Source organism: Mytilus galloprovincialis, chromosome 11, assembly GCF_965363235.1.
Source record: "Mytilus galloprovincialis chromosome 11, xbMytGall1.hap1.1, whole genome shotgun sequence".
NCBI classification, from domain to species: domain Eukaryota; kingdom Metazoa; phylum Mollusca; class Bivalvia; order Mytilida; family Mytilidae; genus Mytilus; species Mytilus galloprovincialis.
In genome coordinates, this window is record NC_134848.1 from 83,012,960 (window position 1) to 83,035,412 (window position 22,453).

Sequence of the window (22,453 nt, forward strand, 5' to 3'; positions counted from 1 at the left end):
GAGAGCGTAGAAGACGAACAAAAAGGGGTAGACGGCAAAGGGAACCGAGAAATTTAGGTGATGCAGTGGATGACACGGCGACCACTGTGTCGGCAGTATAAATTGTAATCACAAAAATACTAAACTAGGAAAATTCAAAACGGAAAGACCCTAATCAAATGGCAAAAACAAAATCAAAAGTGTGACAGACTTGCAGGAGCTCAACAAAGAGGACCCCAATGGTTATAAAAACTTCCTGTAAGTAAAGTAGGATGCTGATTTGTTATGGGATTTTTACTGCTCTTTTCTTGAAAAAGACACCATAAAATGAAATTTGTCACTGGATTAGTACTGATGTTTGATAGCAATATACATAAATGTTACAATTCCCTTTTTCTTGCTTTCTTACAAGTTAAGTCTACTGTTTGTGTCATATATATTCATATATGTATGTAATCAGTATTTTCCATAGATCTGATACCCAGTAGTTGAATGGTTTAAGATATTTCTGTTTGGTGTATCCATGACAACAACCTGCTTGTTTTTCCTAATAGTATTGCAAAAAGTGGGTTAAGATGTCACATTTTCCCAAATTTGACCAAAAATAGAATTTCAATCCCCTGGATGATGCCTTCTCTGAAACTGTTTACATATATCTATCACGAATTGAAATAAAAATCATTTGTCTTTTGTCTCATTTTTTTTTTTTATAGAATTGCGTCAAAAGGCGTACAAACGTGTTTGTAAACATTCGACCGTACGGTGACATATACTAGCAGTTGTTAATTTCTGTGTCATTTAGTGTCTTGTGGAGATTTGTCTCGTTGGCAATTATACCACATCTTCTTATTTTTATACAACAAAAATTTCTGGACTTACAGAAAATGCGAACAGTCAAACAAAAATAGCTAATTATTAAACAGGTAAAATATAATATTGATGTTCTAAAAAACTGACTTTGAAGTATAAATTAGCCAACAGCTGTCTAATAATGAATTTTAATGCACAATTACTTTCATATTTCAAATACTCTGGGGACAAAATGCAACACCAAGGATCACCCCAGGTTTTATTTGGTTTCGTGTTGCTGAGTTTTTAATTTTCTATCTGGAGTTATGTAGACTGCTGTTTGTCTTCTCGTCGGCCTTCGTTTTTTCGATGTGGCAGAGGATACTAAATAATTGCTTATAAAAGAAACCGGAACGTATAATTGCTTTTCAATGAAGAAATACAGTTGTTGACTATAAACCTTAAAATAATTAAAATGTGAGATACACAAACGTACAAAACTTCTAATGACTAATGAAGCCACACTGTGATATTCGTTAATTCCTTAAACAAGGCCGAAACACTATTAACAATGTTAGGGCTCATGGGTGCGTTCGGAAGCTTTTATTGAAACACAGGGGCAATCATTGATATTTTTCTTATTTTCTGATATCAAAACATCATTTCTTGATATCAGGAATTCGAATTTTTGATATCAAAAAATGATTTTCTGATATCAGAAAATGATTTTCTGATATCAGAAAATGTATTTCTTGATATCAAATAATCGTCAGTATTATTTGATATCAGAAAATCAATTTTTTGATATAAAAAAATGGATTTCTTGATATCAAAAAATTTATTTTCTGATATCAAAAAATGGATTTCTTGATATCAAAAAAATATTTTCTGATATCAAAAAATCGAATTATTGATATCAAGAAATAAAGATTATTTTCTGATATCAAGAAATCGAATTCCTGGAATTCAATTTTTTGATATCAAGAAATATTTTTTGATATCAGAAAAAGAGGAATAAATAGTAAAACGGCGCCTCATAGATTAACACCCTACTCATTAATTCACGAGCCAGGTAAATCATGTGACAGTGAGCACAATTTTTTTTATACAGGTAAAGTGATTAGGAGAGCACATTCAGATTAGGTGTGAAACAGACGGTTAGTCTGTTAGTTCGGGACACAGGACAATATATTAAATTGGCTCAGGTAAGAACGTCCATTTATATTTTTGACAGTGTTATCATTTACTTGTCATATCAAACAGACCCAGAGACTAATTATCTCGTGGCGAGCGATTTATGGTATGGTATCTTGTTTTCATTGATTATAAAGTTTATTTGGAGTTCAATTATTTGTTTTTTGGGTTTGTCAATGCAGTTTCATGCTCAGTTTTGAAGAGGCAGCGTTTAACTCAGCAGACAAAGTACGTCCCGTTTATTGACACAGATCTTCCCAAATACCAGTTATGATATTTAGCTTAACGTACCATACAACGGCCAGTATTTATGTAATGGGGCTGTTTTGCGTATAAAGGGACAAGTTACCTTTTGTCATCACTAGGCGTCCGTCGTCGTCTGTCATCCGTCGTCCGTCATATCCAGAAATCAACGCCACTTTGCTCATTTGAATATTATACTAATGAAATCGGATACGGGTCACGGAAATTATATTGAAATGATAGGGATTTTTGAAAAAAATGTCTATTTTAACTTTAATTTAAGTGATAGACAGGTTGCCGGGGCAGAAAATAAATATACACAACAATATACACCATTTCAACAAAACATAATGACTGTCGTTTCAAAAATCAAGGTTCCTGAGCTATTTTGAAAATCGAAGCGAGAGGCTTTTAACATTGCAGTATAAAATACAAGCTAAAATGGCTGAAACGTCAAATTTGCAAACTGCGTGTTGAAAATTGGCTAACAAGGTCATTAGAAAAACAAGTTGTGTAAAGCAAAATTATATCCGGGTGAAATTTGATCCGGAGGAAAAAATGTCACAGTTGTTGTTGTTATTTTTTTATCCGGAGGAAAATATTTCCCTGGGATATTTTTTTCCTTTGTCGTGAAATTGTATCTGGGGAATTAACTTATCGAATAGTTATTAGAAAAAAAATATCCTTTACAAATACTATGAAATAATAATAGTGTATTTGAATTAAACCTATTTTGTAAAAAAATGTATTATAATGGGAATTATTTCACAAATTATCATTGAAAAAATTTCCTGAAAAAAATCAAGTAAATATCATTCTTTTAAAAAGAAAATTATCATTAAACATAAGAAAGAAAACCAGAAATAATTTCAAAGATCATAATTATGAAATAATATCATGATTAAATAAGGTAAGTGAAATACATGTAAAAGTGAGTTGTTTTCAGATCTCAGTACAAATATAAATTAAAACGTAAAGGTAGAAATATAGTTGCATTACTACTGTTAACAGTAATGGAAGAATTTGATTATGATAATATTTTTAACTATATAAATAGTCTGGGGACAAAGAAGTTGTTGTTGATTATATGGAAATCAGATAAATTATAGTATAACAATATATTGGAACAAAAGCAATTTTAACAGCTGGATAGTATTTACCTGTGAAATGTTATCTGTCTTATTAAAAATTCATGTTGTAAGTCATCTTTTTATATAAATGAATATATAAAAAATAAGATTCAAGGAAAAATTTCACTTTGAAATAGATTCAGGAATATATTATATTAATATCTTTAAAATATAAATTGCTCCTAATTACCTCCCTTTGATAAATTATGCAAATTTGTTCTACCTTTGTGAAACATTTTATAATTAAAGTCAGGTATATATTGATTGCGAGTAACTTACATACTAGTTAATGGGACTATATTTCACAAGGTTCTGTGAAATATGATACGCCAAATATATACCGGAACATACTATCCCCATAACACAGATAGATTTTCACTGCTCTGGAAAAATTCTACCAGTGAAATTCCATGCCTGGAAAAAAATTACCGTGACAAATTATCCTCCGGATATAATATCACAGAGGAAGAAATAAACCGTTACAGTTGCCGGGGTGAAACTTGAAACTTGGATGTCCAAAGAATAAGCAAGTCCAAACCTTGTATGTGTAGTCGTTGAACTCTAGGTTCCCACGTAAAGTTAAAATGCCAATATTTTAAGAAGAATAAACTCACGAGAACACGAAAAATTCACTTAATTCGCGTTCATTGTTTTGATTTTGACCGCCTGACAACTTTACGGAAATATCAGAGTGATGATAAACAAGGACTCTATGACGGGCAACTTATAATATCCGTGTTTTAAAGATTTTAACGATATCAAGCCAGTCTAGTTCAAACTATAATCACGTGGTACAATTCTCATTTACATATTATGAATATTAATTAGCAAAAGCACTACTAATTTCTGGCTATGTCGTTTACTTTTACAAAAATCTTCTCATCTATCTATCTTCCCGTCAAGAAATGGACCAAGTCTTGAGTGTATATACCCCAGCGTGAGTGAAACTTCTGAGCCAAATATGACCACAATCATCATTGGGGTATTTAGTTTTAAAAAAAGAGTCCGATCACCCTTCCTGTAAATCAAGTTGGCCGCCATGTCTAAAAATAGAACAAAGGGCTGAAATGTGAATTTTGGCTTAAATCTCTGAAACCAAAGCATTTAGAGAAAATCTAAAATGGGGTAGAATTATTTATCAGGTTTATATCTATCTGCACTTATATAAATTAAATAAATACTATTTTACCTATATCCTTACCCCAATTGTTTTTTGTTTATTCTATATATGTGTACCATTAGAAAATGTATGAAAATTTGCAAAATTTAAAATGTTTTGTTTTAATCATTGCTCTTTCATCTTTAATCAGTAGACTTTTTCCCTATGGAAAATGCCTCAGGGAATTGTACAATTTGTTAGTGCAGTTGTTAAGAGTTCACTTTCATAGTTAATTCATGTATAGAATTTCATAGGGCATGGAAAACCATGTACTATGAAAATTAGAGGGTAAAAAACTTACCTTTCATTGGACGAAAAGGGGTGAGTATGTTCTAAGTTCCTAATATCAGTGGAACAAATATAATACAGAAGGAAAAAGTATTCCATGACATAATTTCCGCAGAACAAATATTATCATAATATTGTTTCCCTCAGGAACAAATATTGTAACGTGTTTGGCTTATGAACTATATGTTCGTATCCGTTTTCACAGAATCTGAGATACTCCAATATCAATCTTTTAATTAACTCAAAAACCCAACTACAACTTGGAGGCTTTACTTAAAACTACAAGACCAACTTTGAAACTTAATAAAGAAATAACACTATTTACACAAATAACTTTGTATCAAAAAGTAGTCTGAAAACTAGAACCTCAATTTATCCTTGATCCTTTCACTGACTCCGAGGTCCCAACTGATTTGACAAACAATTATATTAAACTTAAGAATAAGCTTCAAAAATCCTAGGTTCCTGAAACACCTAGTTCTGAGATACCCAGTCTCTGAGACAACTAGTCTCTGAAGCACCTAGTTCCTGAGACAACTAGTTTTGAAGCACCTAGTCCCCGGAGCACCTAAGTCACCAGATTATTACAAGCTATCTGTTCGAGGGACTGCGACCATTCCCGAGAGAAATTACAGTTTCGGAACAACGCGGTAGCTTGCAATAATTGTAATACTTAGTCTCCGAAGCACCAAAGTCACCAGACTTTTACAAACCACCTGTTCGAGGGACTGCGACCATTCCCGAGGGAAATTACAGTATCGGAACAATCCGGTAGCTTGCAACAATCGTAAAGACTTCAAAAACCGCTTGCTTCAAAACCACAAGCTTTCAACTCAAACTAGGTTTACAAACTTTCCTTTTAAACTACTTTATTGGCTGGTATTCACTTTCCGATGTTCATCCGTCGACGGCCAATTAATAAATAAGCGAACTCGCACTATAAATCAGTGTGTTTATATACCAAGAGCGCGGACCTCGAAGAGAGCACCCTAGCAACTATTAACACGTCTCGTAACAACCGAGGATAAAAGAATGATTTATGTGTATTTTGCGTTAACGCATTGTTCAAACGGGTGATTTATTATAGATTACAATTCAACGATAAATTACAAATATTGTCTTATGCCTTAACTACATTTTTGTCACATTACCCACGCCTCCGATTGCATGCGTCCTCGCATGACTAACATACTTTTTTTCCTATTATAACGTCTATAATGTTGAGCGTTACTGCCAAAGAATAAGTTTAAAATGTCCATAACAAATTTTGCCTCTGCAGCGGCCCCAAGGAGCCTGCTCTTAACGAAATCTGCAGGAGGGGTCTTTTACATGCACAGGGCGTGACATGTTCCTGTACATGGGGCCTCGGATTTAACGTCCCCATCCGACGGACTCTACATATATATCTATATATTTTTTTCTCTTTGCTGAGTGTATTTCAACACACCTCAACAGTTACAATAACAATAACATTTTATAAAAAAACAACAACCAAACATTGCTATCTCAATAACCAATTAAAACTCAACCAAATATAGAAAATTCTTCCTGAACTGTGTGTTTTAATTCTTTATTATTTCCAATATATCTATTAACAGTTTCGAGAAATTTCAAAAGATCAAGTGATTTTTCATTTCTTGGAGCCACAAATTTCACTGGTCCTGACGGCCTTATTGTGCTCCTCGTTTTAAGACACATTTTATTAACAGTCTCCACATCTGTTTTGGGCTCTCTAACAACTTTTTCTTGTATCAGACTGTTTTCGTCATTATTGGCCAAGTTCTTCAACTCTACAAGATCTGACATCTCTTTTCCACTGTCGTGTGTTTCATCTTGATCTTTTGGTAGCTCAAAGTTTTCAGCACCATTCCCCTGGTGACACCTTGTCATATGACGTCTATGATATGCTGTCTTTTTATACCGTCTGTTACACTGGTAGCATATCAACTTGCTCTTCTCTTGATCTTTATTTATAATTATAATACCAACTTCTGGGTTTGGTATAACAGGTTTTTTTATGTTTCTAGACACCATTACTTCACTAGTAGGAGGCAGTTTTATAGTTGTTGCAACATCTACCCTGTAGCAGCCTATCTGACCTTCAAAATGTAAACGGTTCTCTCTTCCGTTTACCCAAATGCTACCTTTAGTAATATTTATTACACAATTATGGCTTCTTTGAAAGTCTATTCCCAATATACCATCTACGTTTAGGTCTGCTACTACAGCAATGTTTGAACAAACATGTCCATTTAAGTCAATGTCAATTATAGTTTTCCCAAACAGAATTAAGGGAGATCCATTTGCAGTCTGTATCTCTCTGTCCATTGGTGACAGAACCTGAGATTTCATACTGTCAAACATTTTTTTTGAAATAAGGGATACTGTCGCCCCTGTGTCTATAAGCATCTTTGCTTTACAACCATTGACCTTAGCCTCTATAAACATACCAGCCTCATTTGCTAATTTGTTAACTCCTATTACACCGTTCTGTTTTTCATGTGAAACTTCGGGTCCGTTTTGGGAGTTTGAACGTTCCCTTTTCACACTACTTTCGGGACAATCTTTTTTGAAATGTCCAAATTTTCCACAGTTGAAACATCCACGTTTCTTACGATTCTGAAATTGTGAATTACCTTTAAAAGGAAACCACCCTTTTCCCTGAGTTTGTTGCAAAGCTTTTACTTCTTGTTGCAGATCAGTCAAAGCTGTCTGCATGTTTTTAAGTAGCTCTACTGTTTTGTCGATAGTGTCAGTGGTGTCTACATCTGTATTTGTAGCTCTTAAATAACCTTTCCCTTTCCTCCCGCTTTATTTCAGCCTTATTGAAAGCTTCTAGTTCAACAGCGTGCCGAACTGCGTCATTCAGGTCGGCAGGTCTAGCTTGTTTAATTCTAAGTCTCATGTCCACACTCATGAGCCCGTCTACAAATTGCTCTTTAGCTAGAGTTTCCCTAACGTCATTTGGGGCTGTTGGATATGAAAGGTTCGCCAAGCGTCTTATGTCCTGACCTAATTCAGGAAGGCTTTCTGAAGCTTTTTGACGACGCTCCCGTAGTTGCGTTCGATACAACTCCGTTTGATTGGCAGGCGAAAATCTCTCTTCAAGAGACCTAACAAGTTCTATAAAAGTTTGTCTTTTATCTGTGGGTAGATTTCCTAGTACCCCCTGAGCTTGCCCCCTCAATGAAACTGCCAAATACAAACCCTTTTCTGTATCAGTCCATCCATTTATACTTGAACAAGCTTCGAAATGAGATTTGTAATCTATCCATGAGCCCTGCCCATCAAACGTAGCGGGTTTTATAATATTTTTGTTTTTGTTGTCTCCCCTATATGCACCTAATTTGTCTTGGGGTTTTTGTAGACTTTTCTTTCGTCTCTCAGTGACAAAATTTGTCTCAAGAACAGAATCTGAATAAGTTCTCATTTCTGGTGTTAATTTTACAGAATCGGGAATATCTTTATTATGTATTTCAGGCCGTGGCATAACTTTTGTCTTAGCCCCTACCCCAACGTGTGTACTTTGGAGTATGTTGCTGCCTGTACCAAAGTCGAGGCTTGGAATTCTAGCAGAAGCAATTCCAGAGTCAGATTGTCTTGGACGTGTTGCTTGTTTAATAGGGGTTGACTGAGCAAAGTCTGGGGCATTTTTAAAACTCTTAGATCTTAAGCACTCTATTTCCTTGTTTAATTTATCTAACTCCTTAGTCAAATTTCTGGTTTCGTCACTGTAAGGGTCATACAACATTGTATCTTCTCTGTATGTTCGGGACATATTTGGAAAAATAAATCAAGCAAGTGCTTCAAAACTATTTTATTAAACAACTTAGAAATCAATGTATTTACAAAACAATGTGTTGCTTCTTGCAATTAAGGACAAATAGGAAATAATGACAATAAAACAATGTGATTATTTACATATAATACTGAAGTTTCTCAGATCCCACCGCTGCCACCAATTTTGTAACGTGTTTGGCTTATGAACTATATGTTCGTATCCGTTTTCACAGAATCTGAGATACTCCAATATCAATCTTTTAATTAACTCAAAAACCCAACTACAACTTGGAGGCTTTACTTAAAGCTACAAGACCAACTTTGAAACTTAATAAAGAAATAACACTATTTACACAAATAACTTTGTATCAAAAAGTAGTCTGAAAACTAGAACCTCAATTTATCCTTGATCCTTTCACTGACTCCGAGGTCCCAACTGATTTGACAAACAATTATATTAAACTTAAGAATAAGCTTCAAAAATCCTAGGTTCCTGAAACACATAGTTCTGAGACACCCAGTCTCTGAGACAACTAGTCTCTGAAGCACCTAGTTCCTGAGACAACTAGTTTTGAAGCACCTAGTCCCCGGAGCACCTAAGTCACCAGATTATTACAAGCTATCTGTTCGAGGGACTGCGACCATTCCCGAGAGAAATTACAGTTTCGGAACAACGCGGTAGCTTGCAATAATTGTAATACTTAGTCTCCGAAGCACCAAAGTCACCAGACTTTTACAAACCACCTGTTCGAGGGACTGCGACCATTCCCGAGGGAAATTACAGTATCGGAACAATCCGGTAGCTTGCAACAATCGTAAAGACTTCAAAAACCGCTTGCTTCAAAACCACAAGCTTTCAACTCAAACTAGGTTTACAAACTTTCCTTTTAAACTACTTTATTGGCTGGTATTCACTTTCCGATGTTCATCCGTCCACGGCCAATTAATAAATGAGCGAACTCGCACTATAAATCAGTGTGTTATTTACCAAGAGCGCGGACCTCGAAGAGAGCACCCTAGCAACTATTAACACGTCTCGTAACAACCGAGGATAAAAGAATGATTTATATGTATTTTGCGTTAACGCATTGTTCAAACGGGTGATTTATTATAGATTACAATTCAACGATAAATTACAAATATTGTCTTATGCCTTAACTACATTTTTGTCACAATATTAGGAACAAATATACGTTGACAGTCTCATTGGCAATCATACCACATCTTCTTTGTATATTGTCCTTTATAGTAAATTTTTAACAAGATTTTGTAAATTTTTGTAATCTTACAAAAATCTTCTCTGAAACTACTAAGACAAATTTAACCAAACTTGGTCATAATCATTATTAGGGTATTTAGTTTAAAAGATGTGTCCGATGACCCCACCTGCAACCAACATTACCGAAATGGCTAAAAATAGAACATAGGGGTAAAATTGCAGTTTTTGGCTTATATTTCTGAAATTAAAGCATTTAGAGCAAATTTGACATTTACTAAAAAATAAATTTAGTTTTAACAAGGTGAACCAACACCTGAAATGGTAATCGTCATGATCGTGTGGTTGATTTGATATGTAATATTGTCATGAAGACACCACAGGTGCTTGAGGACAGGATCCTGTATGAGCCCCATATAGTCCCTCCGCCTTATTATCATAAATCTCAGATTTTTCGATATATATCACCTATTTGTACATATATATACTAATATACCATATTTATACTCTAAATATGCATGTTTACTATTTACTTCGCTCTATAGTCGAGATTCACGTTGATAGTAAACATCCATATTTAGAGTATAAATATGGTATATTAGTATATATATGGTACAAATAAGTAATATATATCGAAAAATCTGAGATTTATGATAATAGGGATAGGGACTATATGGGGTTCATAGAGGATCCTGTCCTCAAGCACCTGTGGAAGACACCACGCTTGTTGGCGAAACATGTCGACCAGAAAAACCTCTTACCATGGGATAATTGATGGGTGTAGTTGTCTTTATTATCGTTTTATTTAATACAAAATTTTAGACGAATCAGACAAGCTGTTGTTGGGTTGCTGCCCCCTCATTTGTAATTTTAAGTAAATTTGAAATTTTTGGTTATTATCTTGAATACTATTACAATGTATTATAGATAATGAAGAGATCAACTGTAAACAGTAATAATTTTTCATCGAAGTAATATCTACAAATAAGTTTAAATGACCAAAATGTACAGTTGACCCCAAAAGGAGTTATTGCCCTTTAAAGTGATTTTTTTGTAAATTTTTGTTAAGTGTTCTTCTGAAACAAATGAGACAAATTTAACCGAAATTTGGCTACAATCAGTATTAGGGTATCCAGTTTAAAAAATGTGTCCGACGACCCTGCCTGCCAATCAACATGGCAGACATGGCTAAAAATAAAAGGAGGGAATGCAGTTTTTGACTTATATCTCTGAAATTAAAGCAAAAGTATAATGGTTACATTATTTCATGCAAAACTATCAGGTGAGCGACACAGGCTCCTTGGAGCCTCTGTTTTTTTTTAATATAGCTGCTTTGTTAATTATAATTAATCTAAACAAACAATAATATTGTCGGAAGGAAGTCTGATATGTTTTGACATATCCCGTAATACTATTGTCAAGAAAAGGCAATGTAACAAGTGATGTTTTTATTGTCCTTTATTGTGGGATCTGGTAATGAAGACGAGAAATGTATTACATTCAATTATAAAAAGTAAACTAGCAAAAAATAACGAACTCCAAAGAAAATTCAGAAAGTCCCTTAACAAATTTTTATGTTATTTTTGTAGTAGTCAACCTTGTGTACTTTACACTATAATTTCTTATCATATCATATTAAGTTTATATATTATCGTAGGTCATCTCAACGAGATTGATTTTCTCGCTTGAGTCAATATGTTGAAAGTGAGAAAAGAAATCGAGGTGAAATGACCAATGGTAATATGTTTATCGCTATTTTGCCTATGACGACGTTGATAATTACAATGACAACGGCACGTGTGTCTTTTAAAAGTTTCCAGCGGTAATTTTTTATATCACTGTGCTTAAAACGGAAATTATCAGTCAGTAAGATCAAAGGAAATTTTCGTAAAATAGAGATAACAACGATTATTGTGATCCATGATAACACTAGTTTTGGCCTACAATAAATGCGTAATCTGTATACGCCTGAGAAAAGATTGTCATTCTAAAGGTTGTGTATTTTAATGAGGTCAACATGGTTTGCCCAATTTTTCTAGTTGCTAGTTTTAGTTCTAGAGTTCCTTTAAGTTGAATACACCTTATCACTAATCCCGACTGACCCGGCCGCTTGAACCTTTGACGCATACAACAATCACTTTTCCATTGTGGCGTCAGATTTTTTGCTTTATGACGTCAAAATTTTACGGGAACCTGTGTGATATCCAGTAATGGCAGACAAATAGCGATAAGGTGTATACTGAGTTCTCTGATTGGGATATCTCTGGTGGGATTTGTTGTACTCTTTCAACACCACCTTTGCTTGTTAAAGTCAGTCATTTATTCACTACTACTACCATTGTTGCATTTTAAATACATTTGTGAATAAATGACATTTTACTCAACTTGTGTTCTATTATCAGCAATTAACATTGTCTCTGTAGTTGATATCTGTGCATGTGTGTACGAACATTACCTGACACAAATAATCTTTCAACTTTTAGTACTATGTAATGCAATAGGTATTAAACTCAATTATTCATTTATTAGCACACATGTTGGCAATTATTTATTTTTACTATTAATTATTTTAAAATTTCCATGCAACATATTGCTGTAATGTATGAACACTAACCATCAATCTTATGTCTATATAAATGCATACAACGCGATTTAATAATTTATGTCAACTCATCAAATTACGATATAAACTATTTTTCAGGAAGGAAATAGTGATCTATATTCAAACATTTTCCGCTTGTTTTAAATCGAACCAATATAACAGTGACAGTCTCTCGCCAATTGACATCGTCTGAACATGATTCCGATTAGCATGGAAAGAATTATCGGCGTGTGTCTGATTCTGTCAACGTGTCTAACAACACATTGCTTCTCATTGAAAACTAGAATAAGGACTAAAACTGGATTTATTCAGGGATTTAATCAAACTGTCCTTGATAGAGAAATTGTCACATTTTTAGGAATCCCATACGCTCAACCCCCAGTTGGTTCTCTAAGGTTCAGAGAACCGATACCAGTCAGACGTTGGAAGGGTACCAGAGAAAGCAGAAGTTTCTCTAAAGCCTGTTCTCAGCCTGCTATATTTGCTACTGACGTTCCAGCTGAAGAGCAAAGTGAGGATTGTTTGTATCTGAATGCATGGGTTCCGAAGGGAGGTTGTAAACGGAAAGCTGCTATGATATGGATCTACGGAGGAGGTTTAATCGCAGGCGATGTTCGAGATTATAATGGCAAGTTTCTCGCTGCATATACAGACACCATTGTGTTTACTCTGAACTACAGGACCGGGCCATTGGGTTTCTTATATTTAAATGATAACGAAGCGCCCGGGAATATGGGTCTACTTGACCAATATCTAGCAATAAAGTGGATTTATGACAACATCAAAAGGTTTGGAGGAAGTAGGCGGAAAATAACCTTATTTGGACAAAGTGCAGGGGCCGCAAGTATAAATTACCATACCCTTTCTAGCTTTACACGACCTTATTTCCAAAAGGCTATCATAATGAGTGGAGCGGCGAACTCTGATTACGGGTACCATTCACCCACAGAAGCACTTAGCACGGCCAATGAATTTGCCAACCATCTTGGATGCAAGAAGGACACGGTTGACGAAACAATTGAATGTTTACGGTTAAAACCAGCGTCAGCGTTATCAGCCTTACAGTTACCATCTAACCCTAAAGCTCCGTTATTTTTCAGGGTACATTATCCAACTATTGATAAAAATGGATTTATAACGCAGTCACCTAAAGAATTGATGAATCGTCCTTTTCCCCGCCGGATCCCAACTCTTCTAGGTGTCGTTGAGGATGAGGTGACGTTTTTCCTAGCATATTACGTTGGTGTATTGAAAATCCCTATAAATATTCTCCCTGGAATAGTCAACAGAGAAGAATTCTACCAGTTACTTCCCCTTGTCTCGGCGTCAAGTAATAAAACTTTGAACATAATTGCGCAGGAATACCTAGAACCGTATCTTCCAAACGAACCTCCCTTGTACCTCGATGTTGGTGACGACATAGGTAATGTAACTATTTATTTTGTCACCTTTAATTCAACATTATAAATATAGGCAACAGTAGTATACCGCTGTTTGGAATTCATAAATCGATTGAGATTAAAAACAAATCCGGGCTACAAACTAAAACTGAGTGAAACACATCAAATATAAAGAGAACTACGACACAACAGAAACACAACATTAGAATGTAACACACACAGAAACAAACTATAATATAACAATGGCTGTTTTCCTGACTATATGTTTTGAAGTATTGTATTTCTCCGAGGAAAAAGAAAAGGGTAATACTATAAAAATTTTAATTAAAAATTTGCATTTTCCCATCTCACACAGCTTGCCTCAAACAATACATACAACTCAGGAATATGGCAGTTGTTATCAAATACTTCGAATCGTTTCTATGTATGTCGCATTGACGTTTGTTTGTATTGCACTTCAGTGTGTCTGTTCTTTCGTTGTTTTTTTGATGTGTCTCCCTCGGTTTTAGTTTGTAACCCTGACTTGTTTTCTCTCAATCAATTAATGATATTTGAACAGTGGTATACTACTGTTGCCTTTATTTACTGTATCATAAAATTCAGAAACCATTCCGTTCATTTATTATTGCGATTTTGTCATTTAAGACTAAAACACGATATTTTATTTTGTTTGATATTGAAAAAAAATCATGTTTAATTCATACATGTATATAATATTTCAAAGTACGAGTGAAAACTATTGCGATTATAACCCTGTCGCATTTTATCTCGATGATAAAAACATCGCAATCATGAATGTTTGAATACACAGTATTGATCATTGTCAAGCCAGGTCTATTACTTTGAAAACCTTATAAGATATCAGAAGGTGTAGTATGAGTGCCAAATGAGGTACCCGAGTCACTAATTAAAAAAGAAAAACATTACCATTATAGACCAAAGTACGGTCTATAAGTTATAAAGGGCCCTAAAATGACTAGTGCAAAAATCATTCAAACGGGGAAAACCAACAGTCTTATCTATATAAAAAATAAGAAACGAGAAACACTTATGAATCACATCAACAAACGACATCTTCTGAACATAAGGTATATAGATATAAGAAGATATGGTATGAGTGCCATTGAGACAACTCTCCATTCAAGTCACAATTGATAAAAGTGAACCATTATAAGTCAAAGTATGATCTTCAACACAGAGCCTTGGCTCACACAATAAAAAAAGCTATAACATGAATAAGTGCCCACAAAATTGATAGTGTAAAACCATTAAAGTAGGAAATTTGTGCAGGATTTACATTATTTATTTACTTACAGGTTCAGATATTATCTTCCGGTGTCCTGTTGTAGAGATTGCGCAGACGTTATCAACTGTAAAACCTAGAAACCCAGTCTATATGTACTCATTTGAACATAGATCAGCAAGAAGTCCAACGCCATCTTGGTTCGGTGTTATACATGGCTCAGAGACCAGTTATGTATTTGGCTATCCTTTGGTTGACAACGTACATTTTACTGACGTAGACAAAGGTGTTAGTGAGAGAATGATGAAATACTGGGCAACGTTTGCTAAAACAGGGTAAATATTTTCCTAAGTATAATCATGTAATTTCTGTGTCATTTGGTCTCTTGTGGAGAGTTGCCTCATTGGCTATCATACCACATCTTTTTTTATACGGAGTAAAACGTAGTGAATTTACACATTGTTTTTTTTTTTAATTTTTAGGAAAAAAAGTCCTATCGGTATTTACATTTGAAACCAAAACAAAAACAACTTAAAAATCTCAACAACACGATGAAGATGCTTGGTTTTTAATCATTAACTCCTTATCAATAACGCTTAGAGGACGCATTTTACATCAACCAATCGGCAATACTTTTGAAGCCAACTGCACGATAACCTCCTTTTGTTACCGTATTCATATGAAGTAGACCTCATGTCATGCATGTAGCAGGTTTATGAGAGAATGAGCATTAGTATTCAAGTTCACTTTCCGCATTGGAAATATTCTCGTCTGATTAAATAATAAAACTTGTGGTGACTATGATGAACTCAACTATACCATCACACTTGAAATAAAAAAAAAAAAAAAAAAAAAAAAAAAACAGACGCATGCAGTACTGCTCCTTTTATCTCTATTCTCATCATTTTACAAGAAGGGTATGTTGACAATCAACCTTCCAGTCGTTAAACAGAGATAAGTTTAGCTTTCAAATTGTACAATTTCCATTCTTATGTAAAAAGATTTCAGCGGTTCCTTTATAAATTATATGTGACCTCTCCTGATCTCCCCTCGTTCACTTGATAGAGAAATACTGCTTACAAAGAAGCTATTGAACCAAAAGCTCCTGATTAAAAAGTTGAAGTCAACTCTTCAAAAGACAAGATTAACTGCCCCATTTGATAAACCTTATGGAATATTTGTATCGTTCGACTGTTGTATCACGGATGACCACGAATATGTCTCAACTGCCGTTGCCGTTCACTCGTCGGTTTTTAGATTCTGAAATCACCTATTCCCCGAGGGTATCACCATCCTGTTGACAGGAATATCAATTATATATATGATTATTTTTATAAATGTTCTAGTTGCAAAAGTATGAATTGTTTGCAATACTAAGGGTTTTCTTATTTCATTCATCGATCATCTTGACCGTACTTGAGACAACTTTTTTGGGATTTTGGGTCCTTAATGCTCTTTAACTGAAAACTTGTTTGGCTTTCTAACTAATTTGAACGGAGCTTCACTGATGGGGCTTATCCAGACGAATCAAATTATAAGCATTTAGTTTCTATTTAGTAAATTGTAAAATGTGAGCTTTAACATATTTTATTGTTCAAAATTGACAAATTGATTGGACACAAATTTTTCAACTTAGTAACCTCTTCTCTGTAAAATGTTGCTTGTTGCCCGTATGCAAGCAACAACCATGTACCATGTGAATTTGCAATTAGTCAAAATGTAACAATAGATAAAGGCAACAGTAATATACCGCTGTTCGAAACTCATAAATCGACAGAAAAAAACAACAGAAAATGAGGAGTAAATAATATTTTGATAATGTCATTGGACGTATTACCAAATTTTAATTTTATTTCAGAAATCCTAATTTTAGAGGTGATAGCTGTGGAGATGATTGGGATCCGTATTTTAGGAAGGACCGGAAGTATCTAGTGATTGACAGCGATTGTCCACAAGATGGCGAGAAGCTACTGGAACCACAGTGTGATTTCCTGGAAAAAGTGCTGGATTAATCAGAAGTCCAGTATATAAAATAATATAAAAATAAAAGTTAATTATGTATCGAATTCTTTTTATTGAAATGTTGTAAATTGCAAAGTGAATATTTTTAACTTTAAACAATGAGTATGCATGGTGATCTCACATGGTATGTTAAATATTTGATGAAAAATACTACCGTTAATACCTTTCCCTTCATTTCTAAACACAACTAGGCAAATTATGACTAAATTCAGCAGAGAATTACCATGTGTAAACGACATTTGTAAATCTAAAAAAAATTATGACGAAACATCTATCGATTACCGGTCGACAAGCAAAGGATTTCAGAAACCAACATTGAAATACCAAAATTGTCCAAATATTTTTATCTGACATTCAGCTACTGTTGCATTAATGCAAATGTAGTTGCTCAAAGCTGATTGGTTAAATTGTGTGACACCAAAAAAACTAGGGATATGTTAAAAAGATAAACAAGAGTGCACACGCTGAAATGTCTGGCCTTCTTTACTTAACATTTTTTTTTATGTTGATACTAGTTGTCCTACATATAAAGCTAGGCATGCCACAAAACCAGGTGCATTTTGATTTTTGTTCTTAATATGTCATTTATACGTACCAAGTCAGGAAAATTGCCATTGTCATATTACAGTTCGTTTTCGGAGTTTGTTTGTTACATTTTAATGTTTGTGTCTGTTGTATCGTAGTTCTCTTATATTTGATACATTTCCCTCAGTTTTAATTTGTACCCGGATTTGTTTTTTCTCTATCGATTTATGAATTTCGAACAGCGGTATACTACTGCTGCCTTTACTACAAGTATCACATAAACTTAACAAGATCAAAGAAAATTAAAAAAAAAGAACAATTGAAGGTCTTTCAACCAGTAAGGATCTATTTTGATATAAAAATATTAAAATTTGATTTCAGCCTCAAATGACAGCTTATTGAACGTTGATTCCAAAAATATATGGTTTCTATACAAAAAGATATATATAAAGGAGATGTTTACTTCCGTTTTTTTTATAGCTTAAAGTCATAATTAAGAAACCTCAAATCAAAAAAATAATTCATATGTTATTTTTATAACTCAATGGATAGTTTTCATTATAAAACTTATGTACATATACTTTTTTTCTGAAGAAAATTCTTTAATTTTTTCATATTTAGAAGAAGTTAACTTTATTTTAATTGCTTCCTTCCAGGAAGCAATTTCCCCGACATATTTTCCGTATGCAAAGTGACCTCAGTGTGACCCATCTCGTAAAAATACGGTGATCACAATACGCATGGATTTCCTTAAAATAAACTATTATCTGAATTTACATGTTAAACACGTGCTTAATTTCCATGCTTTTTGTTGATTTTTTGTCGATTGTTGACAAACCGGTGACAATCGTTAAACTTTGGTTTCAAAACACGAACTTTAATTACCTACCATATTTTCACAACAACACTGACCGATTGAAAAAAAATTGACGATTATACGAAATTTACACGAAAAAAAATGATAAATTCGTGCACAGAAGACTAAGTTAATGATGTTTGTATGCATTGGTTCAAGAATTGGAAGAACATTATTTTTCACCCGTCACTCGTTTCTTATGACTTTAATTGACACTGATTCCAAAAATATATGGTTTTATATACTTTTACATTTATTTAGTTAACAAAATAGCTACTTCCCGTTAACCAAAAGTTACTTCCGGTTGGCTTTTTCAAGGTCACATTGCTTGCAACCTATTGCAAAAAGTCACATGTCTTTATCTTGTATGCATACGAGGTAAAAGCAAAGGTCAAAATCTAGAACGTTAAATTTACATATGACCTTGAGCTCAATTTTAAGGTAATCAACCAAGGACCTCAAATCAAAAGACTCTGGGCCTCTACTTTATATTGTTAATGAGTTATATTACCATACCACCAATATTAGATGTAAAAGGGGAAACTCCCATTAAATGTTACATACCCTTTTAACTCAAATTTACGTGTTACCACATGTCGCAACTTACAATTCTGTGAAAACATTTTGTCAATATCTTGAACGATTTCCGAAAATATCAGATAACAAGCCAAAATCAAAATTTGGAATGTGACCTTGACCTTTAACCTTGACCTCATTTTTTTTTTTGGACCGATGAACCTAAAATCTGGACCCTAAGCCTCTTTCACTTATGGTTTTCCAGTTACAAATGCATTTCATCTATTTCAATACAAAAGGGGAAATCACTCTCATATGGAGTCTTTATAAAGCTTCCGTCGAAATAAAACCTCACATCCTGAAGATATAACAAGCAATTTGGAAAAACAAATTTGTCGCTTTCTTTTACAGTTGCGGAGGAGATCTTATAACAAGAAAAACAGTGTTTGGCGAGATAACTCTTACAAAGAAAAGTGTTCGGTTAAACAGGGTCAGTTCAAAAAATGTATTGACTGTATAATACCATATACAAAAAAACTAAGCGACATCTTTCCAATTAAAATCACACCGCAAGAAAAACTTAGGCGGAAGAATAAAAAAATTGAAGAAAACCAATAGGTCTTTCTACGGAAAGGTGGAAAGACCTAATGAGGACATGATCAGGTAAACCAACCAAACGAGAAATACATGTACACTTTACAATTATCTAATACACCAAATATAGTTGACTATTGCTTTTAGTTACCAAGAAACTAAAAATAGACCAATAAACCATAAAACTGAGGTCAGGGTGAGATGAACTATATCAGAAAGACATTTACACCTTACAATCAATCTATGCATGATAACTTAACATGCCAAATGAACCATGAAAATGAGATCAAGGTCAGATGAACGACACCAGACAGAAATTTACACCTTACAATAAATCTATGCATGAAAACTTAACATGTCAAATGAACCATGAAAATGAGATCAAGGTCAGATGAACGACATCAGACAGACATTTACACCTTCAAGGTCAAGGTTATATGACACCTTCCAGTTGGACATGAACAGCTTACAATCATTCCATACACCAACTATAGTAGACCTATTTTTTACATAAATAAGGCCGTTAGTTTTCTCGTTTGAATTGTTTTACATTGTCTTATCGGGGCCTTTTATAGCTGACTATGCGGTATGGCTTTGCTCATTGTTGAAGGCCGTACGAGACCTATAGTTGTTAATGTCTGTGTCATTTTGGTCTTTTGTGGATAGTTGTCTCATTGGCAATAATACCACATCTTCATTTTTATACTATTGCTTATATTATCTGGTATATGGTCAAATACAAACTGTCGCGACGAGCATAAGGACCTTGCAAGGTACGCACATACTTAGTATAGTTATCCTATTACTCATAGTAAGAAAGAAATTAATACTAAAAAAATAATAAACTCCGAGGAAAATTTAAAAAGGAAAGTCTCTAATAAAATTAAAAAAAAAAAAAAAAACAATCAAAAGCTGAAACACATTAAACGAATGGATAACATCTTGTCATATTCCTGACTTTGAACAGGTATTTTCTTATGTAGAAAATGGTGGGTTTAAAGCTATCTAAACCTCTCACTTGTATGGCAGTCTCATCAAATTCCATTATGTTGGCAACGATGTGTGAACAAAAAAAAACCAAACAGACAATATAGGTAAAAATATCAAAAATAAGGGTACAGCTGTCAACAATGTGTTATAGTAGTAATCTTACTAACTATGAAAACAAACAAATATGTAACAGAGAGGCATAAAATGGCATATAGACAAAGCATATTAACAAAAATCAAAAGCAAGATCATAAATTAGGCATAGTACAATAACACAAGAATGGATGTATAAGGACGTCATATATATGTTACAGGCATTTTCTAAAACTAGGCATTTTGTAAAATGACTAAATTTTCAGGCAATGTAGAAAATGCCTAACCTTGACAGGCATTATACAAAATGACTAAAAATACCTAGTCATTTTGTAAAATGACTGAAATTTTGTGGCAAAATTCCACAAATTGCCTGTTGAGTTTCAGGCAATTTGTAGAAGGGGGATATCCTTGAGATGCATATGACAAAAGTGGACAAAAAATATCTTGCAAAAAGTAACTAATGCTTCGTTAGAATAAATTGATTCTCCTTAAACCAGATGGGAAGGTTTTTATGTCTTATGCTATGTTCTTTTAAGTGAAACTACGTTCATTGCGTACTCACTCTGTATTTCAGATTCCAATTGTGAATTTATGATTAGTTTGTCAAAATGATATAAGGATAAATTGTTCTATCAAAAGAACAGAATTTGTAATCAAAATTTAAGAAAATCTAGATTCAAAACAGTAAAGTGAAACATATGAAGCAGAAAAAAAAAATAGTTTTCAATTGACTGATTACTGTTTTTTTTTTTCTTTTTTTGCTTCAGTCGCAAATATGTCATGCATTTTTAAAACGTGAACTATTTGGTTACAATTCCTTATGGTTATTTCTACAGTTGATTGACCTGAAAAAAGGACAGAAGTTTAGACTGCAGCTTGCAATTGAAATGACGGTATTAAGGACAGGAACAGAAAATTACCCCTGCAGAACAGCCATAGAGTTCTTAACGTGCAGACAGTGTTGATTGAAAGGGCAATTTCTCCTGAAGGAGTTGATTGACCATTGACTTAATTTTTGATATTACTTTGCTGAACATTATTGCTGTTTATCTCTCTCTCTCTCTCTTTTTATAATATTCAAGATAATAACCAGAAACTGCAAAATTTCCATAAATTACCAATTCATGGACAGCAATCCAACAACGGGTTTTCCGATCGTCTGAAAATATAAGGGCTGATATATCTTAACCCGAAGAACTTGTTAACCCCCATGTCAGATTTGCTCTAAATTAATTATATTTAGAGATATATTAAGCCTAAAACTGTATTTTGCCCCTATGTTCCATTTATAACCATGTTGGCTATATTGTTTGGCAGTCGGGGATTAATGGGACAGATTTTTTAAACAAGATACTCCAATGATGATTGTGGCGAAGTTTAGTTATATTTGACTGAGTAATTCCATAGAAGAACATGTTTGTGAAAGTAAACAGACGAAGACGGAAGACAGCAGCCAAGTGGTGATAAAAGGTCACTTGGCCCTTTAGCTTAGAGAGCTAGAAATTGACGAAGAAAAGAAAAATAACAGTGCTTTGACAGGAGCGTCTCTAGCTTTAGAAGGATCTGCTTCAGTCCGTTAAAGGCTATAAGTCAAAAGGTGCAAGTTAAACGAATCATAATAATATACTTTGTTTTTGTTTGGGAACATACGAAAAAGAAGATATCCATGTGTGACGTGTGTGCTTATTGCAAACCTGATGTTACCTAACTTTAAGTATTTTATCGGTAGAGGTAATGAAAGAGCTAAAGTGTGAAGATCCAGATTTCTCCAAATGTGGTTGGAGTGCTTTTAGATTTTACGCCCAAAAATATATTTGCAAAAAATCAGGAGA

The 22,453-nt window shown here is 33.9% G+C and overlaps 1 protein-coding gene across 1 annotated transcript; it reads left to right on the forward strand.

Annotated features, from left to right (window-relative positions):
• Positions 1–1,823: 1,823 nt before the first annotated feature.
• LOC143052914 (cholinesterase-like) lies at positions 1,824–17,084 on the forward strand. Its single transcript, XM_076226080.1, has 4 exons — positions 1,824–1,973; positions 12,480–13,803; positions 15,097–15,358; positions 16,882–17,084. The coding sequence occupies exons 2-4, from the start codon at positions 12,576–12,578 to the stop codon at positions 17,033–17,035; spliced, it is 1,644 nt and encodes a 547-aa protein (XP_076082195.1). The 5' UTR covers positions 1,824–1,973; positions 12,480–12,575; the 3' UTR covers positions 17,036–17,084.
• Positions 17,085–22,453: the final 5,369 nt, after the last annotated feature.